Raw genomic sequence first — 23369 nt, 5'->3', positions numbered from 1 at the left:
GTAAGTCATGCAACCCGTTGTTAAAAATTAGTCGTTTGGTTAGTAGAAAGGCTATGCAAAAATTATTCTAAGCTAAATAAGGTTTAATTGAAGGATTAGATTTAGAAGGAAGATTCACCTTAGGTTTAGGTTACGATGTTATAACATGTGAGTTAGGTTATCAAGAAATCGTGAAACGTGTAATTATTTTCGGCTGAAATATTGGCAGCCATAAATTAAGTATTAAGTTAACTTTGTGGTTAACTCGAATTATTATGCTTTAGTGTTAGTAGTTATGCATGTCAACTTTTTAACCGTGTACTTGATTCAACTAAACCTTTGCTTGCCATTGCAACTATGTTTCAGTCGACAAGCGCTGTTTATGAGGAATTTCCAGAATAAATTTATTTGCACAAAAATAATTGCTATAAAGTTAGAGGCTGCCGTCAAGTTAATCCTACGTCTGTAACACAGTTGCTACAATACATGGCATTTTCAAGTCCGGAATGTCAGACCAGAATCGGTCATCCCCTCAACGCCCCTGCTCTTGTGCCGGTTGCCATTGGCGACGACTTACAGTTGGAAGTGATTTCATGTATGTTACGTCATCATTCGAATCTCGGTGCCAGTTACGAAGCAAATGCTCGTGTGTCTAGGTGAGGTGTCATATTGTTTTGTTTTGATTATGGTTGTTAAAATGTGGTATTTTGTTCATACTTTAGTTTCTTTGTCGGAAGTGTTTTGTGCTTTCTTTAAAGTAACTAACTCATGGTTGTGAAAAATGTTTTGTAAGCAAATTTAAGGTTCAAGAGTAAACTTAACTGCCTACTTTCAGCACTCGCAGTTTTTTTTGTTCAGCTGTAGTATTTCGCTGATTTTGTCAGAGAGTAACGTCACGTGCGAACTCATTTTGACCTAGTCCTAAAGTAACCTGTAGCAGTTTAGCTACAGTATGCGGGTATGCAACTGATGTGTGTTTGAATTGTGCAAATGCTTAACGGAGAGGCTTTTAGCATCCATACCAGAACTTCAACTTAGCATTTTTTTGACTTCAAGTTATGAGTATGTTACCCCGCACATCGACTTCACGTCACTGCAGGTCGTGCTTGTACATGTCACATCGTTGACTGTTTTTTCACGTTGTTGCGGAATCACAAATAAGAGCATGCGGTTTGTAACTTTACAGACGTTTTTAAAAATATATTTCTTAGTGAAGCAAACTAATTTGAGGCAGTCACTACAATGCTTTTTGTGTCCTTCCTTTCCAATATGCATTTTATTGTACATATTAAACTTTTGTCACAGTTGAACTGTAGTTAGAATACCGCATACAATCATATAATGGACTTCAAGGTGTAAAGATTTTTTTTTTAAATTGAGAAATTAGGCCACAAACATAATAAATATTATTGTTGTGTTCATGAAGCTGGCAGTGTAATGCGATGAGACCACGTCAGACGGTTGATTCCCACAGTTCCTTCTACCATGCCCGGTTGCTTTGCGCAGAGATGGGCTTTCTATCACGTGAAAACCGTCACCGGGTCAATCTTCTCACCAAGGACGAACGACTTCTGCGTGAACTTAAGAATCTTGATGCCCGGCGCTGGTGAGTTATTTGCTAGACATTTCCACAAACTTAAGTGCTTCAGACTTCCGCTGATATTGCAAGCTGGTTGATTTCAAGTAGTTTTTTTTTAAACCTTCGTTGCCGTTATGTGTAGTTGGTTCTGCGTTGTACCTTGTAGAAATTTAAGTCCCGCATTTTCGACGTCTAACGAGCGAATGAAGTGCATTGCACATTACTTGCATTTCCATTCTATTACCAAAACCAATCGGTGATACGTTAAAATCTTTGCCGTTGTTTTTATGTGCGCGATGCAGCCGCGAAACCCACAAGGTGGCTGTGCTTTACATCGCTGAAGGACAGGAAGAAAAACTTCCTGTACTTTCCAACACTGGTGGCAGCAAAGAGTACGAGGACTTCGTCGCTGGTCTTGGATGGGAGGTCAGTGTCATCGTTTGAACTTTGTTATCCAAGAAATTACTTACTTTCTTGCCATTACGTCACCTTATGTAACGCGAAGTTTTACTGTTTTATTTTTAACACATTATTTTTGGTGCCTAATGGCACTTTCATGTTTGATGTTGGCCAATATAAAAACTACACAACAAGGTTGGAAATGTTGTTCGGGCAGCTTTTGATTTTGGGCTTGTATAATTAGCATGAGAACAGCCTCCTTACAAGTACAACCTTTTGATACAATTATTCAAAATCTTGTAAATATTTGCCAAAAGTGGAGTAAAAATTAAGGAAACATGCCGTATTGTATTTTAAGAAGTTGTACACGAAAAAGAGCGAAGTGTTGGGCTCCGCAGATTATTATTCGAAGAATAAATATCAAAACCAAGAAGGATTGCCAGTTTCTTGGCTCTTGTATTAACTTTTTCCATTCTTTCACACACGAAAAATATCGGAGCGTGCTTACCTTGGTAAAATTTTATTAGTGCGGTCAGATACTTAAGGAAATGCGATTAAACGAGAATTTATTTACTCGCCAACGAACAATTTACCGGGCAACAGCACATGCAAAATGCAAGATTGATCTATAACTACTTGTGTGTTCCACGCGTCTTGACCTTGTTTATATGACAAATGACACGCTGCTAAGTGAATAATTTGGTGGTTTGTGAAGATTGATGAGCAAGTAACGAGTGAATTATTAATGCGCAATTTGCTTTGTTTTTTTTACTTTATACAATTTTATCTTTACACCTTGAACAATTCTTCCCAGAATCCTATTTTTCGCAGTTTTTACAGTCTGTGATAGTTATTTAACGTAAGTGTTACATGTTCACCGTGGAATTTTGTTATCCACTGTCGATAAAATTGTTTTCTAATATTATGTTATAGCGCGGTTTAGATGATAACGAAGATTTTGTTGTTTTTCCTTATTTATCGTAATGTAGTATTTATAAAAACGTAAAGTTTTCGCCCACGATTTACACAGAAATTGACGTAATATCTATTCAAGGTACTTTGTATAACTTGTCTAAATCTTCAGTATATTTTTGGAATTTCCTATACAAATTAGCGGTTGCGTCACGCAGTTGTGTGGGCACAAACTGTGTTTGCAATACTAATGCTGATGTATGATATATCTAGTGTATTTATCTGAGTTAGAATCATGTTTTATTTACATCTTTTGTACCATCCTTGTCACTAACGGTTGTGGCGTAAACTGCTTTTCAAGGTTCAGTAAACGTCGCTCGTCACACTGGACTTAGCTGCCACTGTAAATACTGACTGACCATCAGATGCATTTCTTCTGTCGTCCTATTTGTCACCATAACACGCCGTTTTCACTGGACATCTAGTGTTAATTAAGTCCACCCAACGTCGTAAACAATACATTAACGAAATAAATCATTCATTATGGAGCATTTCGAAGTGGATATAACAGTCGTTATGTACGCAATAAACTGCACGTACACAATTTTCTTGTCTTTAAAAGTAGAAATAATCTCCTACATACTTGGCATTTACCAAAGTCGCGGTGCACTCAGTGTAAAATGTGATATCTTGTATCTTTTCTTGTCTGTAATACAACGATATAAACTGTAGCTAATGCAGATAATTCTGATTTTTCCACAAATTTTTGTTCAACAAAAAGCCCATCATATACAGCACACTTGCAATTGTCAAGGGTATCTAAACGTATTGTGTATACTGTAGAGTACTGCACATTGGCGGCACTAGACGTTTAAAGTAGACCTAACTGTACAATGGAAATTGAATTCGAGAAGTGCTTCACCTGATAATAGTAAACCTATCTCCACAAAAGTTTTGTTATTCTATTGTACTGTAATCACGACGAATGCTGTTGTGTTTATCATTGCATATCTTCGTGCATGTCCGTCTCGGTGGCCTAATGGATAAGGCATTGGCCTCCTAAGCCAGGGATTGTTGGTTCGAGTCCCATCCGGGGTACAATCGTTTTGACGTCCGTTTTTTGTTTAGAGCTGGAGTATGCGTGTTTTTGCGTGCTCAGTAAAATTGATAATTTTAGTATAGCAGTTTCTCCCAAGCACTAAATTAATCAAACGTGTTTCTCAGAAGCAATTACCCTGTCTGTTACTTAAACTGGCTGTTTTTTCAAAGTACTTCAATTCAAATTAAATCTCGTATTATACCTACTCTAAGTTGCTCGAAATTAAGTGTGTTGTCACACCTGCTCTATACTTAGTTCGTATAAGATTACTCACCACTAATGACTTAATGAGCAATTGCAAGTAAATTGCGATAGGTCACAATGCAAATTTGTATCTTTCAAGCCGTTACTTGTAACTAAACAAACAGAGCTGTATTTTAAGTAAACCATTGCTCTAGGTTGACCTGAGCACGCATTCTGGTTTCCGGGGGAAATTGCAGAGTGATGGCAGCACTGGTAGAACGGCGCCCTACTACGCCACGTCTACCCTGGAGGTTGTCTTTCACGTCGCTACCAGATTCCCGTCTACCGATGATGATGCTCGGAACGTAAAGGCATGCAAAGATCAAATCATACATTTCTAACCTTTGTCTTTTTAAGGCCGCTTAAATGATTTAATTAAATGTTTTTTGTTAGCTCAAACATCTCGGTAACGACGAAGTTCACATCGTATGGAGCGAGCACTACCGAGATTACCGACGTGGAATCATTCCTACAGAGTTTGGAGACGTTGTTATTGTCATATATCCGTTACGCCACGGGCTATATCGAATTCAGATACTGAAAAAACCTGACGTGAGCTTTCATTTTAATCCGTTCCAAACATATCCGCTGTGTGAAGTACCACATCCTCATGGAAATAATTACTTGGTTGTGTATGTCAGGTTCCCTATTTTGGTCCCTTGTTTGACGGCGCCGTGGTGAACGCGCGTGTCCTGCCTGTCCTAGTCCGAGAGACCGCCATTAACGCTGGCCGCGCGAAGAGGTCGCAAATCTCTCTCTATCAGCCGTTGTATCCTTTTTTATAAACTGTTTTCGTAATAATCCGTCGAGATGGTTTCGCCCAGTATAATGTTAACCCTCCAAAAAGATACTAGTTTGCTACCGACTGTATAATTATTAATTATATTGGTCATCAAGGCATTAGTGGTGCACGCAAAGGCCGTTTGCTAACTGCTTATCTATCCTTGACCAACTTGTCCATCAGCTACGAAGAAAGGACGCGTTACTTAAGGCAGATCATTGAACGCTTTAAGGACGAAAGAACGTTTGAGGATTACTGCGCCCACCTCTTTTGTCCGGTGCCCCAGGGCAGGAGGGGCAGGCGAGAAGCTAGCCCAAAAGACCCGGGCTTGCCCAGTACACCTATTCCATCGGGCAGTGCAAGTTCGAACAGCTTAAATACGAACAACAATCATAACTTGGCTTCTGTAGATTCATCTCATCAAAGTTTGTTCAGGGATACCACTAAACGCGTACAGAATTTAAGCGTTTTTACATCACCGAGTACTGGTAATTTTTTTCTTGTAAAAGCTTTCCTACTTAAAGCTACGCTATATAGTTTGACATAATTCAGCTTAAAATATTAGCAGTGATTAGTAAAATAGGGCACATAGTAATTATGCTATTATTACGCATGACATGTCTGTCCAGGCATTCAAGAACAGTATGCGTCAACTGCTCCAACCCCGACCTACCTCAGTCCCCACGTCCCAACCAAACCAAGACTGACCTCGTCGCTCTCTAATCCTCTCCGGTTGTCCCCGGTCGATGGACCCCCTTCCTCCTTTTCGTTCCCGGTCCCTCATAATCCTACCCTGTCGTCATCGGCTCCAGGGACTAGCAGAACTCCTCAACAATTCTTTGGGCATCGTCCCCACCGCAGTGGAAGAACTGACGTTTCGGGCAGAAATCTTGCCGGCGGCTCCCAGCCCCAGTTAAACACGTTGCGGGACTTTCCCGATATTAGCGAATTTCCAACGCCCCCGGAAAGTCCCCCTTCGCGACTGGATTTACCCCATGAAATATAGTCCGTTCTGGTTGAACTTGTTCCGAAGCTCTAAGTCATCGTATATGCAATTTTTCAAACAAGTCCTCGACCAATGGCGTTTATGCTTTCCTTGTTACGACATGTAATGGCACGCAGTGCATTCCGTATGTGCATTTTTGAATCTAAGTATCTCATGGTATTAATAATGTGTTATAAAACTTTGCGGTACTGTAAAAGGCATACTAATACTTGCAGAGGGCAATCAGTTAAGACATTCACGTTAAACAGGGTTGAAAAGCCCTGAGCTATAAAACTTCCTTTTGGTAGCAATGATGAAGTATACAAGCTTCGCTTTTGTTACGCTATCATTTACGTACGGTGCATTTTCCAGGGTGCTGTGTTTATGCCAGCGTATTTGTATTCAAGAAAACATTCGATTGGGTTAATCTGCTGGCCGGAAACCCCGTATATTTTGACATTTGTCTTGCGTTGTGTACACAATCACAGCTAGCTTTAGTTTCTCAAATCTAATTACAAAACCTGCTTACAATTGCACACCGTGTTTGTTGAGTAAAGCTTTTTCTTTCGAAAGTAAATCTCTGTCCTTCAAGGGCAACTAGAAAGTATTTGTACTAACCGTAAAAACTTTTATGGATTGCAAGAGTAGCGTTAATCCATTAGAAACGATGTCTCCTGATATAAGTGATGTTTTACGCAGACAGGCTTTTTGTTTTAAGATTTCGTAAATCTTGTTTAGTTTAAATTCTTTTACGTTTAATTAAAGTACGCAAGTCGTTTTTTTGTATATATTTGCTCTTTGAGTGCTGATAGGAATTAGTGAAGTTACATAAAATTATATTTTTAACATTACACCAACTTATTGTGACGACGTTATGTTGAATTTGTTATTATCACCTTGTCGCGCTGCCCCCTTTGTGACGTGTGTCTTTCAAACCTTTTTTCTTCAGTGATGCAATAAATACTAAAATAAATTAAAGGCAAAGGCATGAGAATTCCAACCAAATTCTTTACCCAACACTCAGTAGAAATTAAACACCTTGGGCGATGCTGTGGGTGCCTCCTGAAGCCGTACCCGTGTGGTTACACCAGGGCCCAGTTATCGGCAGTTTCATCACGACTTTGCAAGCTGAAGGTTATTTTTCAAAACGATTGTCACGGCAACTAAATTTCCCTCGGTTATTCCAAACCTATTTTTGCAAATCAAGTTAATACGAATGCAGGATCAACAAACACAATAACACGAAGTTAGATATTACGGCAAGTTTAGCCTGGTACTGTCGGCTGCTCTTTAAAGTTAAATAAAGCGCTAATCGTGGGCTCAGTTTTTCATTGCTAACGATTGAAAGTCGTTAACAACCGTGTCGTGAAAGAAATAATATCTAAATTCGATCTTGTAACGAAACTGAAGCATATTCCCTTGAAAAGCACCAACTGTGCGGCTCAATAGATCTCATCTTAGCTGACAGATTTCCCAGGCCAGTTTTGTTCTGGTGGTGTTGCAAACGTCACCAACGCTTTTTTCAGCGCAAACATTCCTTTACCCAGTTGCCATATGTCTTGTACGAATCACTGGAACTCAATCTTATCGCATAAACGCTTTTAGTGACGCTTGACCGAGCAAAAATTTTCTTTTACAAAGCAAAGGTTAATAATATTTGTTGTTATTTGCAGCTATGTGTCTTGCATGCTGTTGGTTATACTCTGCAAAGAATGCAAAAGTCCCTGTTTGGTTAAAGTATTTTCAAACATAACTTGTAATTTTGCAACTATAGCCCGAAGCGGTTGTTCGAATGTTTTGAAAAGTTAACGCGCAGCAAAATGTCTGTTGGTATGAAATTTCCCGAGATTTACAGGTGGATGTACTCAGCAGATGAATACATTGAAATTAGATTTGAGATTTACACCGAGATTTGTGTATTAAAACGTAAACCAATATTTTTTCTGACGTGTATAGCCAGCCCTGTTGTGATTTTCCAAAAGTGCGTTTGAGTCTCTCATAACTAATTGACGCCACGGTTGACAAAATGAAGTCAAGGTAATACTTTCACTGAATAGCTGGTTGCAATGAAAGCAATTAATGACGCACTCAACAACTGTAATTCATAAATGACGTATTTAATAAGACTAGTATTTACTTTTAGGACCGTTTGTTTAGATCGCAGTAGACGAGTTTTCGATGCAGTAAGCAGACGAAAATATAATCGGTTGATTTTGTTTAGTGGGTTTTTATCTGTGTTGTCGTCTCTTAAGCGGTGGTTTTTCACGCGTGAGTTGTAACCTGTATTTTCAAACTCTGCAGTCGGAAAGTTTTCAGAACATTGCGCGTCGCCATCCGGAGCCGTCGCCGAATTCTCTGCGGAAAGTTTGGTATCTGAATCGTGCGCGATTTTGAGTAGCTGGTAGAACGCTGGAAATTTTTGTTATGTATTTTATCCCTGATCGGGATTAGATTTGCGTTCTGACAATCATTGGTTGTAACAAGCACTAATTTAACGAAGCGGTATTTTACGGAGTCATTTCCAACACGCTGAGATGTTTAATCTTTTTATCGTCTAAACGATACGAAATTGATTTACACAGATTTGGTGATTTATTTCACGATTTTTTTGTGGAAGCCATTTTGTTTGCTAAGACCATGTCCTAATTAGTGTAGCTTTATTAGTTTAAGTCAGTTCATTCAACTGCGTTCGAAACACCGTAGAAAGAAAAACGGTAGGTTTCGTATACCAGCCCTGAAATATTCAAAAGAAATATTTGTAAGAATTTTTGACGGCACTAATTGATAATTCTGATGCAGTGAGTGACATGTATGGCACTGTACAAGCACTACAGATGAAATAAAATTTTAAATTGAAAAGCTAACTTTGATTAGGTTGGACAGCGGTTCAATCTTCGATGGTAATAGCGATAACTTGTCGCAAAATCAAGCAATTTTAACCGATTTGACAGGCGATCGGTCACGTGACGGGGGGCCATCTGCTAGGCAAGATCTATTCAGAAGTTTGTGAGCATCTGTTCCTTGGAGTTGGTATACGGTTGGTGAAAAGCCAAAACTCGCGCTTTTGTTGAATTGTTGCTTTCACGGAACCCGAATCACCGTTAAACACGTTTCACTTGATGATGCAATTTGTCTCCTGTCGTTTGCATTTTCCTTATTCTTGTCGAAGGAAAGCAGTTTTGACTTAGCGAAAGATCTGTCTCCGTTCTTTGTTGGATAATAACCACAAAAACTTTTGTGTCCATGGTTTCTTTCGTTACGTCACAAAACAAACAATAAACAGGTCGTTGTGTACACAATCGTGACAAGGGCTGTATGCAATTGTTATGCCAATAGTATCACAAAGGGGAGAATTTTACACGTGTTGTCCAAAACATAATTCGATCTATTTACTAAAATGATTGTTCATTTCAGATTTAACGTTTGATTTTCAGTACAAAAACGCAATTTGCTATGCCCCGTAATTTTTAGGAACCTTTCTGGCAGTAGCAGATGGTAAGCGTGGGCAAAATTGTCGTACAAACTCAATAAAGCCACTGCACTGGCGCGCTTATACGCTTATTGAAAGCATTATCTTTTATCGGGAAGAGTATCTTTGCACTGTCTCTGGCATATGAAGTATGTTTGTTTTAGATTTAAACCGTCGTCGTTTTTGAAATTCCTTTGCTCTGTTTACCGTCCCCTGTGATTTTTGCCACATGCGCTCTCGCTACCCGCTGGCGTCATCTTTCACTGATAGTAGAAATTTCTTTCCTTTTTTCGTCTGCTCGTTGACGCAAGGCGCGCAACAACTTATATCTGACCGCAGGTAACAAATTGGATTCAGTTTGCGAATATCGCCCGCGAGATCTAGACTATACTTATATTTTGCTAGCTTGCGCTGTGCACTGTCAAAATGATGAAGAATTTTGATTCTGCTGAGTCGCCAGAATCTGGTTATCGATCGTCAAGTCCACAAATTCCCCCGCCAAAGACATTTCAAGAGCCGTCTGTGGATGAAAGAGCTTTCCGTAGCGTCCATCGGAACGAAACTTTCAATCTCACGAGCTCCGACTTTGAAATCAGAAAATCAACTCAAAATACGGACAATGATTCCGCTGTGAACAAAAATCGTGCAACCGGCAAGAGAAATTTTGCAGTAAGTGACTGTCCTGTTCATCGTTTGACTTCTATCCCCGCCAAGTTGATGGAATTCAAAAGTAGAAACAACGGAAAACATTTGCCGTGTAAAGATTATGAAGCGTCACCTGTCTCAGGTAAGAAATTTTATTTTAAATTTTATACTTGATTGTCTACTTTGTTGTTAGTTTAACGTTGAGCGCTCAGATGTTTACAACTAAAAGAAAAATATTTTATAAAAATAAAAACAAAAAAGCTCTAAGCAGGGATTATTGCTAATATGCCTTAATAAACTGTATTTTAGTAAGTTTTAACTTTTTGTCTTCAAGCTAATTTTGTTTCCTAAAAAAGCAACCGAAACCAACTTAAAGGTTTATCATAACTTATCAAAATCGATCTTTATCAAAAACCGTTTTTAATGTTGTCTTTGTGTGTAAATAGTTATAGATAAGACCTATGCTGTTTGTTTGTAAATAATTATCCTTTTTGTAGGATTACGAATCCTTTCCGACGCCGAGTTTCAACAAGGAAAGGTCATGAATGATGAAAATAAAACCGCATCCACTTCAAACGTCGAATTGAAATGTAAGTGTATAGTATTTAACCTTATTTAACCTTGTTTGAATGCAAATTATAGAACGACAGCGAAGAGCAAATATCGCTGCAAATATTTTTCTAGCAAATTTGGTGACAATTATTATGGTGATATTTTGTAGGCTTATATCTATTCTATTAATGGGTTTAATCTGTCTACGTGTTTAAAAGCTTTATTTTAAATAAACAGCATTAAAGGCTTTAAATTTAAATATTTTATAATAAGCAATAACTTATTTTTCACGCAATAATTTTATGCAAACGGTATATCATGATACAAAAGTCTAAAGGTGTAACAGTTGGTTGCATTTTTCAAAAAATACTAACTTATAAAAATCTTTTGGACTAGTAATCCTAAAATCTCGTAATTTGTCAATGTTTGCAACCAAAAGTTGTCCGGAAATTTTGCGTCCATTGCGCATTATAAAACCATACAATCTTGCGTTGCTCTTGGACAGATGGAGTAAATAGCAATGAATGGAATTTTAATTTCTTTTTAGTTTTTAAAGCTTATTGTGATGTGTTCCGTATTTTTTTCAGAATTTTGTAGGTTATTGATCCCAGTAACGTCAAGTTACTTTTTAACTGATTGTTAAAAATGGCGCATGATTCTTTTTTTCCGATCATGCCGATAAATTTTTGATCTAATTTTGCCATCATGTCTTCATACTCTTCATATAACTGAACGTTTAACAATGATTCTGTGCTGTTAAAGTAAACCGCAATGTCCGGTATGAGTAGTTGCTACGTTTTATTTCGATTTTGCTAAATGAGGATACTGTATTTATTAAAACAGCTGTGTTTTACAAAAAAATATAAAATATTTTATTATTTCTGCAGCGACGTCTAGCGGCCGCTTTCTCTGTCATCTTTGTTTGAAATCTTACGACGATGCTCTCTCTCTTGCTCAACACAAATGTCCAAGGATAGAAAACTTGCGCTACCCGTGTGAGGAGTGCGGAAAAATATTCGGTTGTCCAGCTAACCGCGCATCTCACGAAAGATGGCACAAGCCGAAGGGTAATTTTTATACCTTAAATCTCTTAAATATTTCTTCAAAGATATGACAAACAGTAGTTGATGCTAAATTTATTAACTATCATCACGTTGTAAACTTTATATGCTTAGGCGACCAACGATAAATCTCCTCGACACAAACATTCGAAACTAAAATTGGAAATGCGAAATGCTAAACCCATTTTCCGAAGAAAAATACAATAAAATAAAGACAAAAACAAAGCCGACAAAACCAGTCCCCAAAGTTAACTAAAAAAATTTAATTTAATATTGAATAGTTAGTTTTATTTCAAAAATTAGTTTCATTTTAAAACAAAGATATTAATAAATTAAAATACTATAAGTTTGTTTAAAAATCGAATTTAACTCCAAATAACTTTGTCAATGTTTATACGCACAACTCTCCCGTTCACTTACAGAGTTTGCTTACATAAGAATTCAATCATGTTAACTATCATTAAATAAAATGTTATTTTATCTTTTTACTGATGACTTAATAATAATTTTTAAACGGAAATGTTTTCTGTAGACTTTATATTTTTAAATATATCGTCATTGTTCAAGTACTACTTTCGATGTCGTCAACCTATTTTTCATATTATTAGCTTATGTTGCAAAAAATCTAGTAAGCGAACAGGGTAAAAATCTACTCAATTACTTCTACGACACGAAATAAATGCAATGCGCAAATGTTATCGAAAGGCTGAGCTAACATTGTGTTTTCAATGACACTTCTTTGGTAACACTTAGCTTAAAACCGCAACCTCGTGGCTTCTTTTCCGTTATAACTTACGATTTTTACTTACACAACTTAGACGCCATTTTGTATTATTTTACTCCTGTTTTATTAGTTGCAAAAATAATGAGTCATTTCTGAGCCACTGCGGAAGCAAAAGTTTAGCCAAAATGCTGTCAAGAAAAACTTGGCACGGTTTGTTTTGAAATCGTAATAGTTTTTGCCCGATAATCTCAATAATCGTAATAGTTTTGTTTTTTTGCCTTTCCCATTTATTTTTTCAAAAGTGCTTGCCATGATCGTAACAACTTAACTGCAGCAGCGCTTTACTGACTAACAAAATCGACCTCAAAAACAAGGCCATGACGTTCGTACGAAAAACTGCTGTTGCGGGCGGACTTGCGGTTTTCCTTGTCGACGAAGAGGCTATATCAGGACACATTTGTCTTGAGGTCGGAAAAAGTGATTAGTTGTAAGAATTGTGATGAATAAGTGGTAAAAGGTCAATGAAAAGAAGGCGTGTTAGGTTAGACGTGTGTACGGTAATTTGAATACTATTTTAATCTACTTAACTTAAACGCACACCAACTAGCAGATTAGGTTAATGACTGTTTGTCCCATGAGCATCAACGCAGGAAAATGACGTGGCTCAAAACAAACCACGAAAGACGTAGGATGTAAATAACATTTTCTTCCTGTTATTGCTCTATATGTATCACGCTGCTTTCTATACATCAACCTGAATTTCTTCAATAGCAATTCTGGCCACGTTACATGATTGATCGAGGTTGTGGAAACGTGTTCTTTGTGTTGTGGTTTCATTTAATACGTCAAACTTATGTTCTGCTGATTCGCACGATTAGTTTGTTGACAGTCTAGGTTAGCGGTTAGACGCATATTGACCTAAGCTGCTTCTTCTTAAAAACATGGTTATTAAGATTTTTTAGATAAAGGCTTCGTAAAGATTTTCTAGATTTCGACGTTAACCTATCAGCGACTAATGTTTTTTATTTGTCGAAAGTTACATAAGTTAAATGGCGGGGATTTGGTTGAACTTATGTAATTATATAGCAGCGGGCCGAAAAGCGTTAAAAAAGGTTATATAACAGTCAAGTTTTACGATACTTTTAAACGACAGCATTTACATTAGCTCCAATTTAAAACACATCTATACCGATATTTTACAACCTAAGTTTGCCACCACCAGCTAAACCACTTTAGAGGGTTACATAAAAAAGCCACTGGAAAATGTGCACTGTTAACAGTAGATGAATAACGACTAACTTGCTTTTGTAGTTTTATCATACAGTGGTCTATTTTCCTGCTCAGTTATTACAGCATGTTTTAATTGTTGGAAGTTGTATAATAACGAATTCCTTTTCAAAAGCGCTAGTACTGTCAAATAACGTGTATCTTCGATTAATATATACTCAACAGTGGGTTTTAAACGACGTCATTATTTAAGCTTCACAGGCTGGTCTAAGTTTATTTACGTTTTTTGCAAGCTCTTGAAATGTGCGTATGAAGAATACAAATTATTTCCCTGTTTACATTTAAGTAATTTGATCACGAATGATGGCGCTAGTAGCCTATATAGTGTGTAACAAATATCGTTTTTCGTGTTTTGTTTGCCATTTGTTAGTATGTTTGTAGTACAGTTATGTTTTTATGTACATTGCAGTTATGTTTGTAGTACAGTGTCTCTACATAAGAGACGAAGGTCTATAAGCGCTGTATAGACATATGACGTACATCCCGTTAGGTAGGTCATTTAGAGCGATTGACCACCTAACTGCTTTATACAGTAGCTATATGTATACGTTACGGAAATCACCAAAGCAACACAGAATGTTCTTTAGCGGGCCTGAATCGGGCGGTAGCAGTTCTTTTCCTGTCCAACTGAAACGTTGCAGGAATAATGACAATACAAAAAAATTCGGCACAGTAAGTAAGACAAGTATCAGCAGGTGGCCTGCTAGTTAGGAGCAAAGTCCACTCCATTGTCCATCAGACGTTTCCAATTGAAAGGGTGCGTAAGCATTTTGACGTAGATACTAGTGCAAGTTGCTCAAGCACATAGTGCAATCTTATATGTGTGTCTCTTTTTTACAGAATTAAGCTGTATGCCCTTTTTAACAAGTTTTATTTTAAGTCACAGAAATGAAGCGTCACTTTATTGCCAACAGATTCAGTGATCCACTTAAGAAGAATAATTTTATTTTGAACTCCACCTTTTAAAACAAGCTGGTCAGTTAAATGTACGCTATTGAATGCCATGTCTCTCAATGAAAGTACGAAATAACAATCATTTGATAAGTATGTTCGAGAGTATCTAGTCTAGTACTTACAAAACAGTCACAAGATCGCAAAGTAGGCGAGTATATTTTCAAGTTTTGTATTTATACAAACCGTAGACGTCGTTTCACCTTTTGTGGTCGATAATTCTGTGGTAGCTTTTTTCTCTTCTTTAAACATTATCATATTTCCTTAAACAGCTTTAATATAGATATTAGCAAAGCATAGTCTGAAGTTTAAGCGTTTAGAATTTAGTGCACAAGTGCTGTTTTCGCTTTTCATTTAGACATATATCAGCTTGTGCAAGTTGATCAGTTTGTTCAGTGCATAGTGAGTTCACACTGTGAAATACCAAAGTCAGGTTGCCGCCTAAATTGCGCCAAAGAGTTAGAGTTACAGAAATTTGCTTGTTTAGTAACCATTGCCATGGTGACAGTCTAAAAAAGTTGGAGAGCCATTTATTCATGACTGCACGATTTAAAAAGTTTAATGGAGTGTTTTGACTGTAGGTTGTGAAAGCCGAATTGTATGCAGTTGACATTTCGCGTTCTGCACAATGTTGCAATAAAACTTGCAATTAAGTTCGACAGCGTAAATCATATCCAGCGTTGCGCTTAAAAGCAGTTTTTGCAAAGTTAGATTTCGCATTAGGTCTCATGTCTCATGTATGTGTAGATTTTACCACCCTTTACTTACAATATACATAGAAAATTAGCTTTTGAAATTACATTACGTAAGCATATGATATAGTTGCAGTATTTTTATATTTTTGCTTTATTGATGTAATTTTGTTTGCTTTATAGCGGTCATGATAGCTTACGACGTACTGCGGTACTGCGTTATAATATTTTCCGAATACTAGGCTATAGTTGCACAAAGTTTTTGTCTTGACAAAGTGCATGGAATTTGTCATTTCCAGACGTATTTTTGTTTGCAGTCAGGTCACAAGATATTCTGCAAGATTGCAACTTCCTTACCTGTTAACTATGACATCTAAATCTAATTACCTAAAAGTGATACGTGTTTGTATCGTTTTAGCCAAGGTCTTTTATGACAAAATACTAATGTTATCCTTATTGTTTTCCCAGAAATGGATGCCAAAAGTTCAGCTGAAAATAAAGGTAAACGTGATAACAACTCTGAATCAACTGAAGTTCCACATGCACCGTTTGTCAAGACACAGTACCCAAAAGTCGTCAATGACGTTACCCGGGTCCCAACGCCGGTTAAAACAATAAAGCTGAACAAGGAAGAAAAGGACAAAATTTCCACGAGTGACCCCTACGTTAAGGCCATTTACCCGTGCCCAAGCTGTAAGCGCCGCTTCCGACGGGAGTCGAACCGGCGAAAGCATGCTCACGTGAAGCACGGAATTGTACATTTGCCTAAAATGGCTGAAAAGAAAATGGATACATGGAGAGACTCAATAGATGACAGCTCCTCCACGGGATCTTCAAGTCCCGACATTAGGATCTTATCACCTTTCCAGCTATCTCACAAATCGAACGAAAGCAAACCAGCGTCGTCCATTGCAACCCCTGTGCAGGCTGCGGAGGTACTAAACAAACAAAGACTAAACAAAGAAGAAGAGCTGGCCATGGATCTCTCTCCATCAGATAGGTGGAGGAGTGAACGTTATGATGAAGGTCCCAGCTTCCTACCTCTACCCAAAGTGGTCAATGCTAAAGAAACAATATACTCCGATGAACCTCTGGATTTGAGCAAGAAATCGACCCTTTTGCCGCACAACGTTGCCAGACTCGTCAATAATGATAACGAAGACCATACACAACATCCTGCCCAGCCCAAGCTACCCCCAAGTTCTTTGGAAGTAAATTGCAGAACAATAAATTACGAAAAATTTCCGGCATACTCCCCTGAATTATTTCTTCCTCTTCCTTCTCATTTTTACGCCAACCAAAGCGGGCTTGTCACTTTCTCACCAATGCCATCATTAGTGAGCCCTTTTGTGCCCTATCGTCAACAATTTGGATCTTCTGTCGCCCAGTCGTCGCCATTTGTTTATCGTATGTGAATTGAATTTTCAATGGTTTTTTTGTGATGTGTTGCTTTGTAAATCAATGAACCGGTTGTAAAATTGACAATGTGAAGTCATGTGAGTTTTTCCTTATTTTGATGTCCAATACAAGAAGTGAGAAACTGTTTGTTGAATGGTTTAAAACCTTGTATGAGATCTCTTATGTTACGCAACTTCTACCTTAGCAACTTCTATCTTGCACGTTCCGCTCAGTAGACCAAAGGACCCCAAAGCGGAATACAGTTAAACAATTAAAGGTTACTAAATTTTTTTTAGAGATTCCGCCTGGTTTTCAACGAACTAATGCTATCCTATCCCACTTTTTATCCATCACATAACAACATCACATAAAAGGCTTAAACGGAAGCGTCATATAGACTATTTTGGCCAGTACCGTTCGTATGCCTTTGTTGTAGGCCTATAAGCAAACTTCCTACAACACTGAAACTTGAGAGGTCTCGATAAGTGAGTGTAGGATAATTGGAGTTTTGTTTTCTTGAACTAATTGTCATGCCTTGGAAGTTATAGTAGTGCTGCTGTCGCATTTCATAACAAGAGTCATATAAAGCCTACTATTTTGTAACGAAATAGATTCTCCCAAAGAAGAGAAGACATGTGGGAGAATCTATATATATACTTAACATAATTTATTGTTGTGATACTTACACACTAAATTATATAACCAGTAACAACTTGCCAAGTTTTCGCTCTCTTAAAAATGTAAGCGCTATAGCCCAAGGCTTTCCGATTACTGTGGAAAATTGTGATAATGTTCAAGATGTCAACAACAGCATTATCTATCTGATTTTGTATGTAAATTAGCCGTTAGAATTGAGCGAAATAGTGTAGGCAGAATCGCATTTCGAAAGTGCGAGGAAAACAAGTTATTTTTAGCAAAGTGCAAACGGAGTGGAACATTTTTTACATTTCTTCCCAAAAGGTGGTAAACAACGATATTTTGCAAATTCGGACTCGCTCCACCATCATGTAGCCTCAAGGGGGTGCTCTTGTCTACAAAACAGTATTTGCCATTATGCAATAGAAGTGGCTTGTCCTGTTAAATTTTTACTTAAAATTGCGAACTTAAACTCTGAATTTAAATATTCTTTTTTTGTTACATTACAAAATTACAATTATAATTAATGGCATGTATGAGTAAGTTTTGTTTACGTTTACTTTTTAGAATAATTTACATTTACGTAATTAGAATTTTTTTAGCATGCTTCTGTATTCGATTTAAACCTGCATACACTTGAAATAAACATGAACTAAGCTCATGACGTAACGTTGAAATCAAACATTAAATAGGTTTTAAGTAATGACACTTCAATCTTTTAAATTATTTTACAAAGTATGCAAACATATGGCATTGGAGTTAATTACAAAACGAAGGTAGATAAAGCTCAAACCATATACGACAAGTTCAAAAATAGGTTTCCTACTTCTAATGCAGCAAAAATACCGCCCTCGCTTAAACCGTAAATTGTGGTAAACAGAAACCCAGGGTTACGCATAGACGTAATTTTCCGCAACACCTGAACCGACAAAACCACAAAATTCCACACTTTATTTGCGCGAAATTTTTGTTTAAACGGGGATTTTGGAACATTTCACAAGTAAACAAAAACTGCTATAGGTAAGGCATTTTTGTAAAACTAAATTTTCGCGTATATATTGACATATTTTGCGCATATCATAAGATCCTACTTTTATACCTTGCAACAAGTTACTATATTAATACGTTTTCATGTTTTAAGTAAGGTACGGTAATTGATAAAACCAGGAATTTTATGATCCAAATTCTTATTCTACTAATGAATTTATGTTTGTTTCATCTACCGGGTCATCTATTCATTCTTATGGCTACAATGAAATTCAAACTGGCATTAATATGATTGCCAGGGTGGGATAATAGCCATCAAAGCAGACAAAAGATGCTTCGCCACAAGATAAACTTTGAGATCACAAACCTGAAACGCCTTCATCCCACTACTACACTTGCGGTCGCTGCGGTAATCTATCGTGGTTGCCAAAACCTAAGTACTACTTAAAAAAATAAAGTTTAGGGTTTAGTGGGCTAAACCACGAAAATGTGTGCTACAGACCAGAGTGTATGTACCACCTGTTTGTCTTGGTTTGGCACACCGCAAGAGTGTGTTTCGGCTTTGCGGAAAGGGGCCACTACAGGTCTCATAAAAATGAGTGTAACAAGTAATTAAGACATTTTTACTTTTGGAAACAAGCGTCTAAAAAGACGTATACTTATAAATATAAATTGGAAAGATTAGAATAGATGCAAAACTAAGAAATACGTGACTGGATGTTAATTGCTTCGTTGGATTCGAATCAAAATAGATTTATTTTCATCATGAGTGTTATGCACCGAGCTCAATCGACAGCATTAACACGCTTATTTTATCGTCTGCAAATTAGTTGATTTCCGGTGATACACTTAATGTCCGCAAAAGCTGCTTGTCAATCATTTGTTTGCATTCGTGTTTGTTGCTGATGTAAGTTTAGCCGCATTGCTTGCAGTACTTTCACTCTGATAGCATTTATTTTTGTCGATCCCTTATTACAGTGGTTTTCCGCAAGTGAAAATTTTCGCAGTTAGCTAAATGAGATCCCGGAGAATTTATAGAATTAGACGTAATATTTCTATTGTCGTTCTAAAAACAGTTATCAGCTTGAAGTAATTATCCTAAACTTTTAAATTGAAAATAGAACTCAGGTATGTGCCGATACTGCCTGAGACCAAGTGTGAGAAATCGAGATCGGTTTAAAAAAAACATTGCCGTTAGATACATATCGAGCATGTTGACTATACCTAATCTTAGTAAATGTTTATTCTGCTTGTAATTCGTTTTATTGAGCTTTATACATGAAATAGCACCAGGCAAAATAACTAGGTGAAACTGTTTGTTACAGAAGGCAATATTGTAAAAAGGTATGTTTGTCCTTTAGAAATATACAATTTTTATACAAAGCAACTGGACTATAGTTTAATCAGCTTTTCGAGCATTTGCATTGAAGACAGTGCGTATTTTTGTAATTGACACATTGCCTACGTCAAGAGCCATTAGCTGAGGGGATTATCTTTATTGCGTATTTTTAGATAATATCACAAAGATTGCTTGCCACTGCCTTACTCATACGGAAATGATTGATAGAACAAGCTTTCGTTTGCCATTTTGTTCACCCTTTCACGGCGACCATGGATTTATGAAAACAACAAAGACTTTGTATCCTTACAACACATCAGCGGTTAGGAACGTGTCTGAGGTTTTGGAAACAACCTCGATTTCTTCGAGTCCTATTACCGTTTGGGAGGCGCTGCCCACAGCTTGTCGTACCGTGACTGCGATCCTTGGAATTGTTTTTGGCCTACTTCTCCTAATCAGTATTGTCTCGAATTTTATGACGGCAGCTTCGGCGTGCGCCTCCAAGGCCAAAAAATCCGCAACAAGGGATGACGCACAAGCACAACGTAAGCTTCTGAAATTCATGGATTCTATCTGGGTGAGTCAATAACGATGACATGCAGAAAGTTTGTGTTATTTTAAGATAAAATTGAACTAAACTGAACTTCGATGTAATTAAAAGCCATGCTATATTCATGATATATTATACATTATGTATTTAAAGTAATGTCTCGTGATTTCAGATATCGTTATTTTAGCCACAAAAATGTCACGGTGAAGTAATTTCTGAAGAGTTTACAATTTTAATTTTTTAGATTCAAAGTATGTTTCGAACTTCCATGGCATTTTCGGGGATTTTTGCTGGTGGCTTGCTGTTGCCATTTTCTGGAATAACAATTTACAATCTTTTGTCATCCTCCGCCTTCTCTGAAAACGTACGTCACCAACGTCAGCAGCTAGCAGAATTTGAAAAGATCTCGTGTGCTTTTTTCCACCTTACTTTGTCAGCTTGTATTTTCTCAATGCTTGGAGCAGTCGGTGACAGATTCTACATAATGTATGATTTAAATCCTTTTGTTTATCTTGAAAAGAATAGTAAACCAGTTGCAATCTCTTCAACTCCCACCAAACCAGGCTGTAAAAGATCATTGTCAGCGATTACGTCTTTACATGGCAGAAAAACATCACTTTACCAAAAACTAGCCGTCATTTATCTCGTAATAGTTTGGTGTGCTAGTGTAGCCCTGGCGATCTTGAGTGTCACCTACGGCGACATAAAATTTCTTCTCTTTGGGGAGGAACTGAAGAATAATGAAACGCCTATTGCTTCCCGAGCTGCCTTCGTAACAGTTTCAGGGAATTACTTCATGGAAGTTATGTTGATATATCTTGCGTTTGTTTTCATTCCTCTTCTGTGTCTTATACTTCTGACTGCTATTGTAGTGGCGATCTCCTTTAAGCTACAGTCAACCACCGAGGGTTTGGATTACTACGAGGAGGCAAGAATGCGAAGTTTCTCGTTACGAACGCAAAGAAAATTGTTACAGCCGTGTTTGATGGGCATTTCCCCACAGAGTACTGCTAAGAAAGAGAGCAGAATCAAACCAAAAAATGGCCCGGACGCTACTTTCTCTCACAAGGCCGAGCACTCCCAGCAGGTAACTTCAAACTGCCAAGAATCTGATGTAAACGGAGTTGCCACCGACTGTATCCAAGACGAAGGTGACGGGAACAATATTCCTCTTACAGATCTTAAAGTTCCTCTGCCGCCGGACTGGATAAGATTTTCTTCACTAAAACGAACATACACTTGTAACTCAACGGTCCAAGTTGACGATCTGGCTGCTACTCCACTAACTGTACCAATCGACAGTTCCCGCGCATTCTTTGGCGAATTAGCCGAAACCAGAGCAACCTTAATTACCTGCGCATTTGTAACGCTGATGTTACTACCACTCTGCTCACTTTTGGCCATCGATGTATTTGATGTGGAAACGGAGACATTTGGGCAGGAGATTGACGATTTAAATTCGACGTCGGAATATCTTCTTTCATCTCACACTGCAGTAAACCTTGCCTATGTATTCGCGGCACTTTTCATCCTCGGTGGAACCGCGCCGTTCTTTGTTCTCTATTACACGTCGCCAACATTTCGACGAGGAACGAAACAGATTCTGGGTATCAGAATCAGATTCGTGGAGAATTCAACTTCAAAATTCGATCGCAGAAGTCTGCATACAAGCGAAAATATTGACGATACATCTGTTGTGATGAAGAGGGCTTCAAGTGTACCCGATGTTCAACAACGGAGCCAAAAGCGTTCGTCGATGCAAAGAGAAAGGAGCCGTCGTGTAGTCCGGCGTTCCAGATCATTCACAATTGGCCGTTGGCAGCCTCAGCCTCCACCACCAAGTAGCACTCTTGATCAAAATAAGGACATCGATGCTCGCTATGCGATGGACACAGACGAATAGTTGTGAAATGTTTAGGTATTCAGTTTGTAGCCGACAGTGATGTACTTGAACCGTCTAAATAGTGTAGATAAACAAAACCTTTGGTGTAGATTTCCTGAAAGTTAGTCAGAAATATATTGGCCCCTGAATGTTTATATTATCAAGTTGTTTATTTTGAGAATGTGTGTAAACAATTATCGCTAGCTTAATATGATTTCCTATACCACTGGTTCTTAACCTGGAGATACGAAGCATCAAGCCATGTTTACGAAATATGGTGTCAAACTCAATGCTGTATATTGTGTTTTCGCATATATTTAAACTTGTTATTATCATGAAAATCGTCGAATAAGTTTGTTTTATTCCCAAGTTTTTTGTAAAAACCAAAAGTAAAATCTCAACTGTTATGGTCCAGCTAGTTAGGTAACGAAAGTTATGTAAGTAGCAAGGGAAAATATAGTTAAAGCAGAAAGTTGGTTTGTTTAGAGAATTTTCGAATTTTAAGTTGGAAAATGATTTTTCTGGTGTTTTCTAAGATTCGATGGTGGATTGTTTCTTAGCTATTTAATAAAAATTTGAAATATAAACTTTAGCTTATACTTGCTTCTGTTTCTTGTTTAATAGACGCCATTAACACCAGAATGATTTACATGTACACTCCACAGGTTAAAGTATATAACGCTCACGTTCTAAAGTAAAAAGATGTTTAGCGCCTCTGCACATTCCTTTAATTTTTTCCAACGTTTGCTTGAAAATAATAGAAATATAGGTTTTTGTAAAATAAAGTTTTATAAACTATAACGACGTCTGTTATAAGAAGGGAACACGATGAAAAAGAAGCCATTTTGAAATACTTTCTAACTTCAGAACAGAAATAACTTTAGATTATTGGAAAAATTTCTGCGGTCCAGCACGAAGGCCTTGTGTTTGAATCCTACCCAGATGTTATCCAAACATCAAAGGGCATTGTAGTAAAAGAAGCTTGGATGAGCTTAGTGTTGGCGTACAAGTGTGACATCTAGCGGATACGCAGAGTTCTATCAACCCAAGAATGGAATTGCAAAACACACTGTGAGTTGATATACCGCACATCTCGGCGAGGAATCGAACCCGAAATTTTTGTTGTGCTTCCGAGTACTATTACAGTAATTAGATGTCACCTAAAGCATGAGAACTCCAGAAATCTACGTTGGGCATCTGGATGTTGTACTAAGAGTTT

At 37.6% G+C, this 23369-nt stretch overlaps 3 protein-coding genes across 7 annotated transcripts in view; all 3 read left to right on the top strand.

Moving 5' to 3' along the window:
• LOC143447415 (ral GTPase-activating protein subunit alpha-1-like) overlaps positions 1–6955 on the top strand; it is a 30865-nt gene extending 23910 nt beyond the window's left edge. For all 4 annotated transcript variants that reach the window (XM_076947503.1, XM_076947502.1, XM_076947504.1 and 1 more), the window contains 8 exons: positions 454–635; positions 1406–1585; positions 1861–1984; positions 4367–4522; positions 4605–4763; positions 4853–4980; positions 5176–5480; positions 5622–6955. In XM_076947503.1, the coding sequence (XP_076803618.1) occupies positions 454–635; positions 1406–1585; positions 1861–1984; positions 4367–4522; positions 4605–4763; positions 4853–4980; positions 5176–5480; positions 5622–5998 (1611 nt within the window). In that variant the 3' untranslated portion in view covers positions 5999–6955. The remainder of the gene's footprint in view (positions 1–453; positions 636–1405; positions 1586–1860; positions 1985–4366; positions 4523–4604; positions 4764–4852; positions 4981–5175; positions 5481–5621) is intronic.
• An 862-nt stretch (positions 6956–7817) lies between these two features.
• LOC143446621 (uncharacterized) lies at positions 7818–16901 on the top strand. Its single transcript, XM_076946342.1, has 5 exons — positions 7818–8014; positions 8279–10233; positions 10589–10681; positions 11531–11710; positions 15827–16901. Exons 2-5 carry the CDS (start codon positions 9873–9875, stop codon positions 16771–16773), a joined length of 1581 nt encoding a protein of 526 aa, XP_076802457.1. The 5' UTR covers positions 7818–8014; positions 8279–9872; the 3' UTR covers positions 16774–16901.
• Positions 16902–19073: 2172 nt separating this feature from the next.
• LOC143447027 (uncharacterized) lies at positions 19074–22491 on the top strand. Of its 2 annotated transcripts, XM_076946937.1 has the most exons (3): positions 19074–19723; positions 19892–20295; positions 20513–22491. In XM_076946937.1, exons 2-3 carry the CDS (start codon positions 19936–19938, stop codon positions 22169–22171), a joined length of 2019 nt encoding a protein of 672 aa, XP_076803052.1. In that variant the 5' UTR covers positions 19074–19723; positions 19892–19935; the 3' UTR covers positions 22172–22491. The 2 variants fall into 2 exon arrangements, with proteins under 2 accessions (XP_076803052.1, XP_076803051.1); XM_076946936.1 differs by having other exon boundaries at positions 19074–20295.
• The last annotated feature ends 878 nt before the right edge of the window (positions 22492–23369 follow it).

The sequence above is a fragment of the Clavelina lepadiformis genome, chromosome 2 (assembly GCF_947623445.1).
Source record: "Clavelina lepadiformis chromosome 2, kaClaLepa1.1, whole genome shotgun sequence".
Taxonomy (NCBI): domain Eukaryota; kingdom Metazoa; phylum Chordata; class Ascidiacea; order Aplousobranchia; family Clavelinidae; genus Clavelina; species Clavelina lepadiformis.
The sequence above is the reverse complement of the archived record's forward strand: the minus strand, read 5'-3'. Positions and strand labels throughout refer to the sequence as shown.